The following is a 12603-nucleotide window of genomic DNA, read 5'->3' as shown; positions in this document are numbered from 1 at the left end:
ACCGAACCGGAAAATCGCACCAAATCGATTAAAAAACTCAATTAGGTTTGGTTTGACTTGATTTGGTATTGAGTAAAAATACTCGAACCAAACTGACATATAAATATATAAATTTTATTTATATTTTTAAGACTTTATAGTAAATTTTCTTTAGAAAATGTAGAAATATTTGGATTCTCTCATGTATTAACCTTGAAAGCAGTAAATTAATAAAAAATTATTGTTAGATGACTAAGAAAATAACTATCACGTGTTACTAAAAAAATTCTCCCATTAGAATATTTTAATAGATCATATGTTTGTCAATTTTTTCCATATTTACTAAACATATATTCACTTATCAAAGCTTTATCTATAATTTTAACAAAGTAAGATTGAAATAATATTCATGTAACAAAAAACTCCGAAAAATCCGACAAAACCGAACCAATCCAAACCGATATAATTGGTTTGATTTGATTTTGGTAAAAATCGAACCACCCCGATCCATGTACACCCCTACCTACCACACCTGTTGGAGAGGCACATCACTTTCGCAAAAACGTGCCTACTGGGCTTTATTCCAACACACAACCACTTTTTGCAACTTAAAACTACAAAAAAAAAACTAATAAAGAGGAAGAAAATATTAAAATTACAATGAATAATTACATTTTATAAAACATAAGAATTGGTTTTAAGTGCTTCGCTTCATAATTAGTAAAATAATTGTTGAAAAGTTTTCAAGATTGATGTATTTACATTTGCATTCGTCTTTGTATTATTTATTTTCCGTCATACACCAAACATTACAAGAACTTCATTGTTGTAGTTTGTCAAATATTTCCTAAATTAACATTATGAGAAAGCGTTTTCCCTTGTCAAGACATAATTCAGAATTGAAAAGTGGCACATAATCGTCGTTCTAGCTAATGGCGCCGTTTGTTGACTCCAAATCTGTTGAAGGCAATAAAAAAGTCTCTCTTCTTATCTAGTTTCACAGTTTTCTCATTTTTATAATTATAGGTACCACTGTAAGGTGTGCTTGGTTAACAAGTGATCATAGTCAAATGGTAATTTTTTTTTATTTTTTTTTAGAAATAAAATAAGGAGGCGTTTTTATAATGTGCTGTTGTGAATCAAACATCTTTTAGTACCTCTTTTTGAACTAAATATGAAAATTTTGACAGGCATCTCAGTATGCTTTTTATCTTTCTTTTCCTTCTATGTCGAGTGATTTTTTGGGAGACTGAACTACATGCCATCAGCTAATTATTCCTATTTATATCTAATTTATTTTTGGAATCAACACCATATATCTTCCCCAAGTCAAATTACCAGGCTATTCCAGCAGCAGCATTCCAACGCGTGATATATGTCTAACTCACACATACATAGCAAATGTCTTGTTGTCACCACCCGGCTGCCAGTTTTTCTCCACAGATCATATGGCTTAAATGAGAACATTTGATAATGGGTGACAATCACAGATAAAATATAACACATATTAATCGTCCTCAATTTTCACTCAGCAGTTCAAAAGGCATACATGGCTATTAACCCAAAACAGTTTCTAGGAAGTGCAACTAGCTAGCTAGAACTCAAAGCTTGATTTCTAAATGTGACAACTGAAGAATTTAACGAAAGTAAACATTAAGCTAAAAGCCAATTCCCTTAACATCCAACAAGTCTGCAAAGTACTACTGAATTTGGCTTCAGTTTGCCCTTTGTTTCTTGGAAAGTCTCAGTCGGATATCCCCTGCACATAACCATCCTCATATGAGGAACATGGAAATAGGTCTAATGATGATATTAACACTGAAACCAGACCATAACTATTCAAACATACCGATGAACGAGAATAAGAGAAGCTCCTGCTCCGACTCCTGCTTGGGCTCCTTGCATGCCTCCGACGATGTGGCTACAAGACAACAAAGTTTGTGAAAGCATAACTTAGATACGCGATTTAATAAAGCATAGTTGAACTGCATTATCCATAACGAGATATGACGCTAGTTCTACTTACAGGTGACAGTGGAGATCTGGATCGTGATTGAGATCTGCACAAATCCCACAAACAATTCTAGTTAATATCAGTAGAATTCTGTAGCCAAAAGGTTCCAGAACGACCTTTGATCCAAATGAATCCATGCTACTTCCACGTCCACAATCAAAGTAGTTAGCAACAGCTGCCAGCAATCTATAATATCAATCAACCAACATGATCAAATTGAAACAAAAACCAATCGCAACGCACTTCCTGGAGATTGTCCGTCCAAGTTGTGAGGTCATACCATACAAATGCATGCACCGCCCCCCACGCTCTAAAAAACAAATTAAGTTTTTATTTGTCTATTCAATAGTGTTCCCACGTTCAGAACCCTCGGGATTAGCCCAAAAACAATTTGATATATTGCTTTGAGTAAGATCCACCTTAATACCATATTAAAATACAGTTTACCATCCTGAGTTTACCAGAGGTGCTCATCCACTAAAACAGATTACTGCCACATCCAAGCGAGTTGCCTGAATTTGAGCACCATTGGACATCACCTGCCTAAAAAGCAATCCCCAGATCGCCACGAAATGCAAGATCTAGAAAACAAAACAAAAAAAGGCAATCTTCGTAATCATCTTACTAACCATAAAGCTGGTAATTCGTTCTGAAGAAAAACCGAATCAAAAAGATTGGGGAGAGGAAGAAGAGAACAATGGAAAGAGGAAATTGCATCTCAAGTATTCCTGGAATTTTAGAAAACTAGACAAGAAAATTTAGTCTCATCCCACCAATAATGCTTCAGAGTTCTTTCGGGAAGTCATTCTCCAATGGTTTTGGAAATCAATTTTCAAGTCTGAAAAATCAAATTGTCTTAACCACAGTAAGTATATCAAATCATTCAACTAGAAGTGCCTAAACTTACAAAGTCCATCCTCAAAACTCAATGACAACCAGAAGATAATTCAATGAGAAACCACGAGAAGTCCCTAACAGTCAGGCTCTCAACTCCAACCCAGCCCCCCTCCCCACCCAAAAGAGAAATGACCCACAAATTCTCTTGCTGGTCTGCTCTTTAACCATTCCTCCCTTACACCCCCATCCTACAGAATAGAAGGTACAAATCCATCCATCTTCGGCAATAAAGAGGTAGATCATCTCATACTCTCATTCTCACAAAAGGGTTATCTCCTCATTCCATGTCACTTTTTATTTGAAATATGCAGGCTAGAAATAACTTCTCGTCGAATAAGGACTCGGTTTCTCTGATTCCTTGCTGCTTCAAAACTACCAACATACCAGACCAATCTAAAACTTATATTCTTAGTAATTCTAATAGCACCAAATTGTCAATTCCTCATCTATCTACACGAAGCATCCAATTCATATCCTCCCCAATTTTATATAATTATATGGTCATTGCTATTCCTACTAATTTCCAGTACTAATCTATCTTTCTGTAGCTCTCGAAAATAAAAGAGATATTTTAGATGTCTAATTCTATACATTCTGGTGATACTACACAGTGAGCCTTTTTGACTCTACATATCTCCAGAAAATGGAACTTCAAACAATGAGAAGTGCTTGATCATCTAACCAGACAGAGCCACTGAAACACAACAAAACAAAACTGTGGTCTAAAGCCTTGCATGGGGCAGAAAGAAGAAAAAGCAAACAAAAGCTCCAAGAAACTTTGATGTTCATTCTCCAGATAAGTATAAAAAACACTCAACTGGATAGAAAATTGTATACTTTCTCCAACAATGGTGTCATTACCCTAACCAATCAAAACCACGAAGATAACAGGAGCTGAACATCTAAACAACAAAAGAGACTCCCAAATCAACATAGGTTTTCCACTGTATAGTCATACTGCTGATTCCTCATATAGAATTTCCATTAAATAAAGCACAAAAACACCACCAAAAAGGGATATTGCTCAAACGAATGTAAAGGAGGATCCTAAGAAGAACATACTAAGCACACAGCACCTAGCAATTAAGGTAGATTACATGTAACGGACTTGCAAAAAGAATTCAAATAAGACACGCTCATATGCTACAAAGCATGAATTAGGACTATGAAAACTATGTTTTAACTATACTTAAAAAACGAGATTAATTTAGCAAAGCATAAGAGAAATATTAAAACCTTGATGTGAAACAAAGAAAGTACCTAGAAACAGAGCGAGCAGGGGAAAAAGACCTTGAGCGCGAGACAGACGCGGAGCGACGAGAGTATTTACCCCTAGGAGACACACTGCCGAATGACTTAGTAAACATGCTAAATTTTCTGAAGGTAAAGGAAAAGATAGTCAGAAACTAAACCTTCTGCTCTGGCTGCTATAGCTCCGTCGAGGACTCCTGCTTCTTGAATAAACTCTGCCTCTTGAATAATATGGGCTTGGGCTCCTGGAATAGCTACGTCTCTTATCATACTCCTCCACCTAAAGAGTAGATAACTGAGTTAAACTAATGCATAAACACAATATTGGATCCAGGATTTCTCCTACTGACAGGGAGCAGACCCTAATATACGCTCGAGAGAACTGATTGCGAAAGAGAGAGTCATCAAGTTTCCTTATCTGCAAAAGAAACAAACAAAAAAAGAGATAAATGAGGAGACTGACAAAGGAAAAAGGAATTAATTAAACCAGAAAACCTTAATTATTCCAGAGGAGAAGAAGAACCAATGATGTGATATTACAGATTAAAACAAGTCACTTAAAGCTTTTATTAGCCTACCGCATATTTCATATCTTCATAGTTGGTATAGTCCACAATCCCCCTCATACCTGCAAAAATAGCAGTAGCTAACATCAACCGCTTCCATTGCAATGCTTACAGATCATTGAAATTTTAACTGACTAGAAAGAATGGAGGACAAAAAGAGTAGGCACACTTTCTTTAATAGTCACGAGCCTTACATGAAAGCGATGCACGGAGATCTAGTGCAATAAGATAAAATAGACTGCACACTAAGTGCCCCATTATATATGGTGTCTGATAAGAGAAGTGTTAGCTAACTGATCTTTATAGTGCTTCCTCCCCAACTAAAAACTTTTATTTAAACTGCGCTAAAGAAATTAGAAGCCACAGAATAACTTCTTAATGAGGTAATGCCTTTAGATGTTCTTGAGGAGTTTCAATTGGTAAATGCTTTTCTTCACCAAAATTTATCTTTGAGCAAAATGAAATATCAGGTCAGACAGCGTACAGGTCTTGTAAGTGATCTTATATGCATGCGATGGCTTTTCTAATCCTTTCGATTCAAGTAATTGGCATTAATGTAGACTTTATTCTGAATTTATCTGACCCTTGCTGTCTTTGGAAGTTTAAGAAAATAAAGGAACTACTGGAACAGTAAGCAAGAATATTTTTTATATTTTGTGAAATTAGCTTGACTATATTCTAGAAAAGATTTGAACACTTTAGGGTATTAAATTCTCTTTCCCCTCAGACTACTTTCCAAAAATTTCCCAATGCGATTGATTGCGGACATCAGTGATATTAAGATGATCACTGAATTTCGATTATGGTATAAGTGTTTGGCTTTCGGAAAGCAAATTATGTGTTTGGATTTTTCCTGAAGATCTTATTCTGAAACATAGTTGTGTTAAAAAAATCATTTACGCCCTAAAACATCATAAACACTTTCAAACAATCAAAAATTAATATATTGAAGCTGAATAAACAATGAAAATACCCAGACTAAACATCTTGATTTGCTTCTAAATATTTCTTTTTACTGATCAATCGGAAAAAAAAGGAACAAAGGAGCTGTAATGGAAGTATTGAGATGGGAAGGCCCTTGGTTTTTGTTGAAAATCAACCATTATCCTGTTTGATTTCAAACCTAAACATGTCTAGTTTCAAAGTCAGATAAATAATAAGCATTCATTTAGATTTTGATCTAACACCTGTTTCCCTAAACACTGAATAAGAGAAATTGTTTAATATATTTGTTTAACGATATTTCCAGAAGTATTTGCCCTATGACAAGTGACATTCTACCCAGTACCATGCTATTCGAGTCTTTCTTTGTAAGATACAAGCACCAGTTGATCAAGAAGTAACCTGATTGTCTCACGTGTTAATTTGTTATGTTACATACCTGTTTAGACACCCCCCAGCAAAATGTGTAAAATACTAGTATGACTTAGAAACCAATGTACATTCCCCTCCTGGGAAGATATGTCCATTAATGAAAATCATTAAGAATTGAACAAATGCAACTATAAAAACTGCCTCAATAACCTAACTAACCGTCACGGCCTCGAAAAACTTGAGAGAAACAGACATCTCCTGCTCGGCGCATGTGATCCTAGCAATACCAAGTAAAAGAAACCACACTGATCAAAATCTCTCGCAAGTTCCCGAAATCTTTACTGATCATAACAAGATAACTTAACACATGCTAACCTTCAAGTTTTGCCATGAAGCAGAAGATGGTAGTCCAGAGATCAGAACTGCAAAGTTTTTATTTTAGCATGAAATAATAATAACTATATGAAATAGCTTAATGTCGAGGACGCAAGGAATTATGATAACACAACTAAAATCAGGCTAACCGCGATGGTCTGAGCGCCTAGAAACTCCACCACGACTCCCACTACTATAACTGCTGTGGCGATCATATGATGATGATCCTTTCCCACCGTGAGCAAGTTCAACCTACATAAATCATAATAAACAACAACAGTGGTGAACATAATCTGACTTCAAAAAAATACCACACATCACCAAAAAGATGGGGGGGGGGGGGGGGACAACTAACTCGTAATCGATGTCCATCAAAGTCATAGCCATCGCGCCCACGGATGGCATCATCAGCATCACGAGAATCTTCAAACTGGAACGTACAAAAGAATGACAACAATGAGATCTATCAAACCTGATGTAGCATGAAGAAACATATGCAGAAAATTGAGCTATTCGCCAATACAATAAGGGAATAACTAACATCTCAATGATTCAATTCCTAACAAAGAACTCACCTCTACAAATGCATAACCAGGTGGTCTAGGAGGAACTTTCAACTCAATTTCCACGATATGCCCATACTGCAGGAAATTCACAAGATTAGCAATTTGGCATAGGTAACTAAAAAAAGAGAGGGGAGAATTGACAAATAAACTGGTCCAAACACCAAAAAGGTTAGCCAACACGTAATAAAAAAACCCATAAATTTTAATGACCTTTAGTCAACCATCTTCAGAATGAACCAAAAGGAATTATGTAATTGACAAATATAGCAACAGAAAGAATCTATATTAAAAATTGAAAATAAGTCATCTTTCCTCAGAAAAAAATTCATGTATATTGTAAAGCGGCCAGATGTTTCATTAAGCAAAAGAGCATGATCCCAAAAGTGCCAAATTAGATGACTTTCAGGGGCTTTTAGAAAGCTGAAAGAAAAAAAAAAAACTGAAAGACTAAGCGTGAAGTTAGACTATACACCTCTTATCACTTTAAGAGTTTAATATGAAAGGCAAGAGACCTGAGAAGACCAAGAAAGATAGACAATGCACAAGGTTTCCTAATCCACTTAGGCACAGCTTACAAAGATGCCACCAGATATAAAACATATTAGAAGAATGAATCCTTGCATTTAACCCCCAAATTTCCCTCTTTTTTAGACAAATTTATTCCTCTTTCAATCAACCCAAGAGCGCAAGTTCTCATGGAACTCGCTGGCGCCCTTCTAAATGACAAGAAGTAAGCCAACATAAAAGGAGAAACAAATTGAAGGTAAATGTATAACTTAGTTATAACATATCAAATTGCAGAAAATATGTCCTTCCAGCAAACAAGTAACTTATCTAACTAACCTTGTAAAACAAATCTTCTACTTCTCTCTCACGAATATCACCAGGAAGATTGCCCACATAGATAGTCCGACTTAACCGACCCATTATGCCTGAAACCATTAACCAAAAGAATGCAGCTTGTTCAAACATTGGAAGTGGTAATAAGTGAACAATTGGAATGCAACGAAGAATTTTTGTTGATTCTTTAGGTGGTGGGGAAAGGGGGTGGAATAATCAGAGTTGACTAAAGCTCATCAGTGAAAGGCCATAAGGAATGGTCAACTAAAGAAGGGAAAAACAAAGTAAAGTAACATTGCAAATATACACAAGACGATATGGAACTATTACAGTATCTTTTCCTACGAAGAAGAGCTCCTACATAAAGAATAATGTTACAACTACCAAAATCACATAATGCTCTTCAAAGCATCTTAAAATTACAGAACGAAGTTATATGACAAGCATCAGAGTAGCAAATATCACAAATGATCAATCTAAAAGATTATGCTTGTCAGCAATAGTAATCACAGCAAACACCAGATATATGAAGAGAAAATATCAAAAGGCGGTCTTTTGCTTTTCACTGCGTTTAGAATGACGAAAGTCATTTCTGGTGTTATCGTGTCATACGGAAAGTCATTTCTGGGGTTAGGTTATCTATTCTATCATAAAGGGAGAAAATAACTTCTGGACATCATTTTCTGAAACTTATCCTAACTTTTAATTCATATCACTTGCTCCAATTAACACTTGCACATTATTATCAATTTGTAATGCTCGATATTTCATCAAAACAATGCCCGGTTTGTTAATATTATTACTTATCTTTATCTGATCAAAAAAATATTATTACAGATCTCTAATATATTTTTCCAAAAAATATTCACGGATCAATTATCAAGAAAGCATTTTTTTTGGAAAATATTTTCCACAAAAAATGACTTTTGTCCTGCCAGATACTCATCATGTTCCTTTTTTCTCAAGTCTATGCATGTAAAAGTAAAGCAAATAACGTCAGTTAAAAGGGTCGAGAGAACAATCAAGAACTTCAAACAATTTCGCTACTGATACAAATTTTGTTAATAAGTATTTTTAACGGATTCTATAAATACATGGATATTATCGCAAGTGTAAAAAAAGAAATTAACAGACCAACAGCAGAAAACCAAGAAAAATCCTAAAGTCTCTTCAAGAACTACCAAATCCAAAATTCTTTTTAGAAGAAAAAACAGTCGTTGCTATAAAACATAAATAGAGAACCGGTGAAATTTTATATGGATTTAATTTTCTAATAATTTTGATCGGGGAGAAAGGGAGAAACAGCTTACCTGTAGGATCCAACACTAGAGATTGCGGAGAAAGAAAAAATTGCAGCAGACGAAAAACAAGTGGTATTAACACATGAACTGAACTTTATATTATATATATATATATATATATATAATAAGGGAGAAGGTCGGTATCATACGTACGCTACTTTTATAAACGCGACACAAATCTAAGGACGTCATGTCATCACATGACATCTGTTCTAGGACACTTGCTTTAAAGTTCAGGAGAAAAAAACAGATAGGAAAATTAATTATAATAATCCATAAAAAGGGGGAAAAGAAAAGAAACTAGGCATATCTCCTTGGTCTAGATGTCACTTGGGGATTGGTGACTTCCATAAGTTTTTTATATATAGATATTGGGCTGAATACACAGGTGGCCCTTTAAACTTTGCCATTCTTTTCATTTTGACACGTAAACTAATAGTAGTTCATATTGGGCACTTTAAGCGAAGAAAAATTATGTCAATTAGACACATATTTTGTAGCTCCAAACAAATTAAAGTGTGTGTATTTCACTTGCTGCCAACATGGCAAAGTAGGACCAATAAAAAAAAATATGTCACTTAACGGAAAAAAAAGGCCAAATTTGAAGGACCCTTGGAGATGCTCGTCACTTTCTCCACCCACTATTTCGCTACCGATGAACATTGCCAGAACTATTGGATTGCAGCCGCGACTTGAAAACTCATAACTCAACAACTCTTGCTGATTATCACCATTATCTTTTCAACTACATCTTTTGTAACTTTCAGCAAGTAAATGGATTTGCCACCTCTACTAGCAGCACCCAGACCCACCACCGCAGTCGTCCCTCACTAGAAAGGTGCTCTAATAGCTTTGTCCTCTTCATCTTTAAAACCCGCAAAGCCACTTCCATCACCGCTTACAATTGTCCTTCGTTGGCGACCATTAGTTCCTCAGGTGGGTTTTCGTCCGGGCTTTGGCTTTGTGGTGTTGGTGATGCGGCAAACAACGCTTCTTTCATTCCTAGTTGACCATTTTTCTATTGAATGTGAAGTGTATTCTTGAAAAAGATTTCTGGTGTTGACTGTAATTTTTGGTCACTGGAATTGAATTTGAAAGGTGGAGAGTGATTGGCATGTGGTGGAGGAAGCGCGATGGTGCTGAAGCAACTGTTATAGTGGTGGAGATGGTGGCGGTACAAAGGAAGAAGAAGGAGATTGAAGGAAAATCTTGAAGAAAAAAAAATCTACTTATTCTCACGCACTCAACACAAGTGGTGTATTACACACTGCCATATTAGCAGTGTTTGTTTAATTGACACAATTTGTATTCACTTAAAGATCAAAATAGGTACCTACGTGTCCAAATGAAAAAAATGGCCAATCTTAGGGGGCCGCTTATGTATTCTGCATAGATATTTTAATCCTCCTCACTTTGATCAAAGACTGAGGACCTTTTTTTTAGTTCTTTTTTCTTCTCAAAAGTCATTTTAGTAGCAGTGATTTTTAGATAAAATACTTTTAGACAGATATTTAGCATCAACTTCTAAAGCACTTATAATCTAATGACTTATAAAACTAATTTTGAAATAATTTCTCTATGTCAATTTAATTAAGTCAAATAATTTTGAAATGATTTCTTATTTTGCGTCCAAAGTAGGTGTATACGCTTCAAATTCGAGCTTTTATCGAAAAGAACTTTTGACTTAGATTTCATGAACAAAACATCATTATTTAGTTTAAGTTTACTTGAGAGTTTGTCTCTCGCAACTATCAACGAGGAATAGACATATTATTCTTGAAGTCTAACACTGATTCTCTTGAAGTACACCATCGATGTAAATCTCAGTTAATTTTTATTTGTCTGACCAGAGAGGAAATAGGTATAGAGTGCTAAAGTCAAAAGTAATAATAATTATGAATAGCACATCAATTACTGTATGACCACCGAAACTTTTTTGATGATTTTTTGGACAAAAAACACTTTTCTACTACTTAAAAAAAAGTTACATAAATGAGTAAAATGCAGTACTATACTGCGAATTACTTTAACGGAAATTTAGCCATTAAAGTAAAACGCAGTATAGTACTGCGTTTTACTTTTAATTTTTTTTTTGTAATTCGCAGTACTATACTGCGTTTTACTAAGAAAATTTGCAAAACGCAGTATAATACTGCGTTTTACTCTGGTTTTTGGCCCCACCAATAATGAACTGACATAATAATAATTCAATGCATAAAACATAGTATTGTACTGCGTTTTACATAGAAAAATTCTACACCCCAACGTCGGACTTGCCTTATTTAAAGGCGTTTCAATTTTATGAAAATTCATTCAATACTTTACTTCAAACTTACGTTCATACTTCTCTCTTCTTCTTACCAATCATTTTTTTACAATGTCTGAAGTGGCAAAAATAAGAGTTTTACTATATTGGGGGGGGGGTGAGGTTGTGTTGGAGAATAACTCTGTGAGGTATAGCTTACCTCCACAATGTCATGTTAAATTGCCGCTTACTATGGAGTACGATAAATTGGTATCGTTGTTGCGTAAAAAAATGAATGAGAGGAGGCGTTCGGTTAACCTTAAAATAATCGATAGATTTCCGTATTCAGTGACTCCGCAGGGGTTTGCTTATTATTTTGAGTTTAACATCGAGGATGATGAAACTCTTAGAGATTTTTTGCGAATTCCGGATGAATACAGGGAATTTATTGTAATAAAATTATTGGAAATGTACGTCAAGGTGGAAGACGTTCCCAATAATGAGGGCGTGCATAGTAGGGATAACCCCCAGTCATCGGGTGGTTATTCTGGAGCAGTTTTTGCCGAACAGATTGCTGATGAAAGAGTTTGCCTTGATTTAAACTTGTCACCACCGGGTGGTTAGAGGTGATGATGCCCAATAGGCTGTGAAATATTTAAAATATTAATGAAATAACGCTATATCACAATTATACGATATTAATAAGCCAAAAAACATACCAGTGCCTCGTGGCTCCCGGTGTATGGTCTGCAGCGCTCGCCAAGTACATGAATGGGGTTCCCGATAATCAGTCGAGTGTGATGGCGGTACCATGACGCATACATATGAATAGTGGCCTCCTGGGTAAATGTAGGTGCTGGCAGAATACGGTCAGCTCGCTGCTCCTTCCAGATATGGACCTGCTGCTCTAGCCATCCCATATATATATATCGTCCATCCTGGCACGGTCATCCCGCTGATAGTGTATAGCCACCCATCCAGGCTCCCTCGGTATAGGTTGGGGACGGTGAAACTGGCGAAGCACACGCTCTGTGGCATGATACTCAACCATATCGAAGAAGATCATCGGGACAGAGGTGCTCCAAAGCAGTCGATCGACTGAGTAATAAAAGGGCAGCTGAGCTAGCAACTCGTCATTGTATGGTGTCCAGATGAACTACCAAATAATAACATAAAAGTGAGTATACGCAACACAACTCAATTTAAAACAAGTAAGTGTAGGTACATATTTACATGTCCGTCCACCAGCATATCT

General features: G+C 35.8%; 1 protein-coding gene across 9 annotated transcripts; it reads right to left on the bottom strand.

Annotated features, from left to right (window-relative positions):
* Positions 1–1470: 1470 nt before the first annotated feature.
* On the bottom strand, positions 1471–9196 carry LOC104222106 (serine/arginine-rich splicing factor SR30). 9 transcript variants are annotated; one of them, XM_009773291.2, is made up of 15 exons: positions 9113–9189; positions 7806–7894; positions 6972–7037; positions 6752–6826; positions 6546–6648; positions 6397–6443; positions 6241–6298; positions 4720–4769; positions 4503–4559; positions 4303–4421; positions 4151–4234; positions 2110–2179; positions 2006–2039; positions 1829–1900; positions 1471–1738 (listed from the first exon to the last, which is right to left on the bottom strand). In XM_009773291.2, the coding sequence occupies exons 2-15, from the start codon at positions 7887–7889 to the stop codon at positions 1695–1697; spliced, it is 963 nt and encodes a 320-aa protein (XP_009771593.1). In that variant the 5' UTR covers positions 7890–7894; positions 9113–9189; the 3' UTR covers positions 1471–1694. The 9 variants fall into 9 exon arrangements, 7 of the variants coding, with proteins under 7 accessions (XP_009771593.1, XP_009771591.1, XP_009771594.1 ...); XM_009773289.2 differs by having other exon boundaries at positions 2006–2179; positions 9113–9196; XM_009773292.2 differs by lacking the exon at positions 2110–2179.
* Positions 9197–12603: the final 3407 nt, after the last annotated feature.

Source organism: Nicotiana sylvestris, chromosome 1 (assembly GCF_000393655.2).
Source record: "Nicotiana sylvestris chromosome 1, ASM39365v2, whole genome shotgun sequence".
Taxonomy (NCBI): domain Eukaryota; kingdom Viridiplantae; phylum Streptophyta; class Magnoliopsida; order Solanales; family Solanaceae; genus Nicotiana; species Nicotiana sylvestris.
Note: the sequence above shows the minus strand (reverse complement) of the source record. Positions and strands in the feature narration are given on the sequence as shown.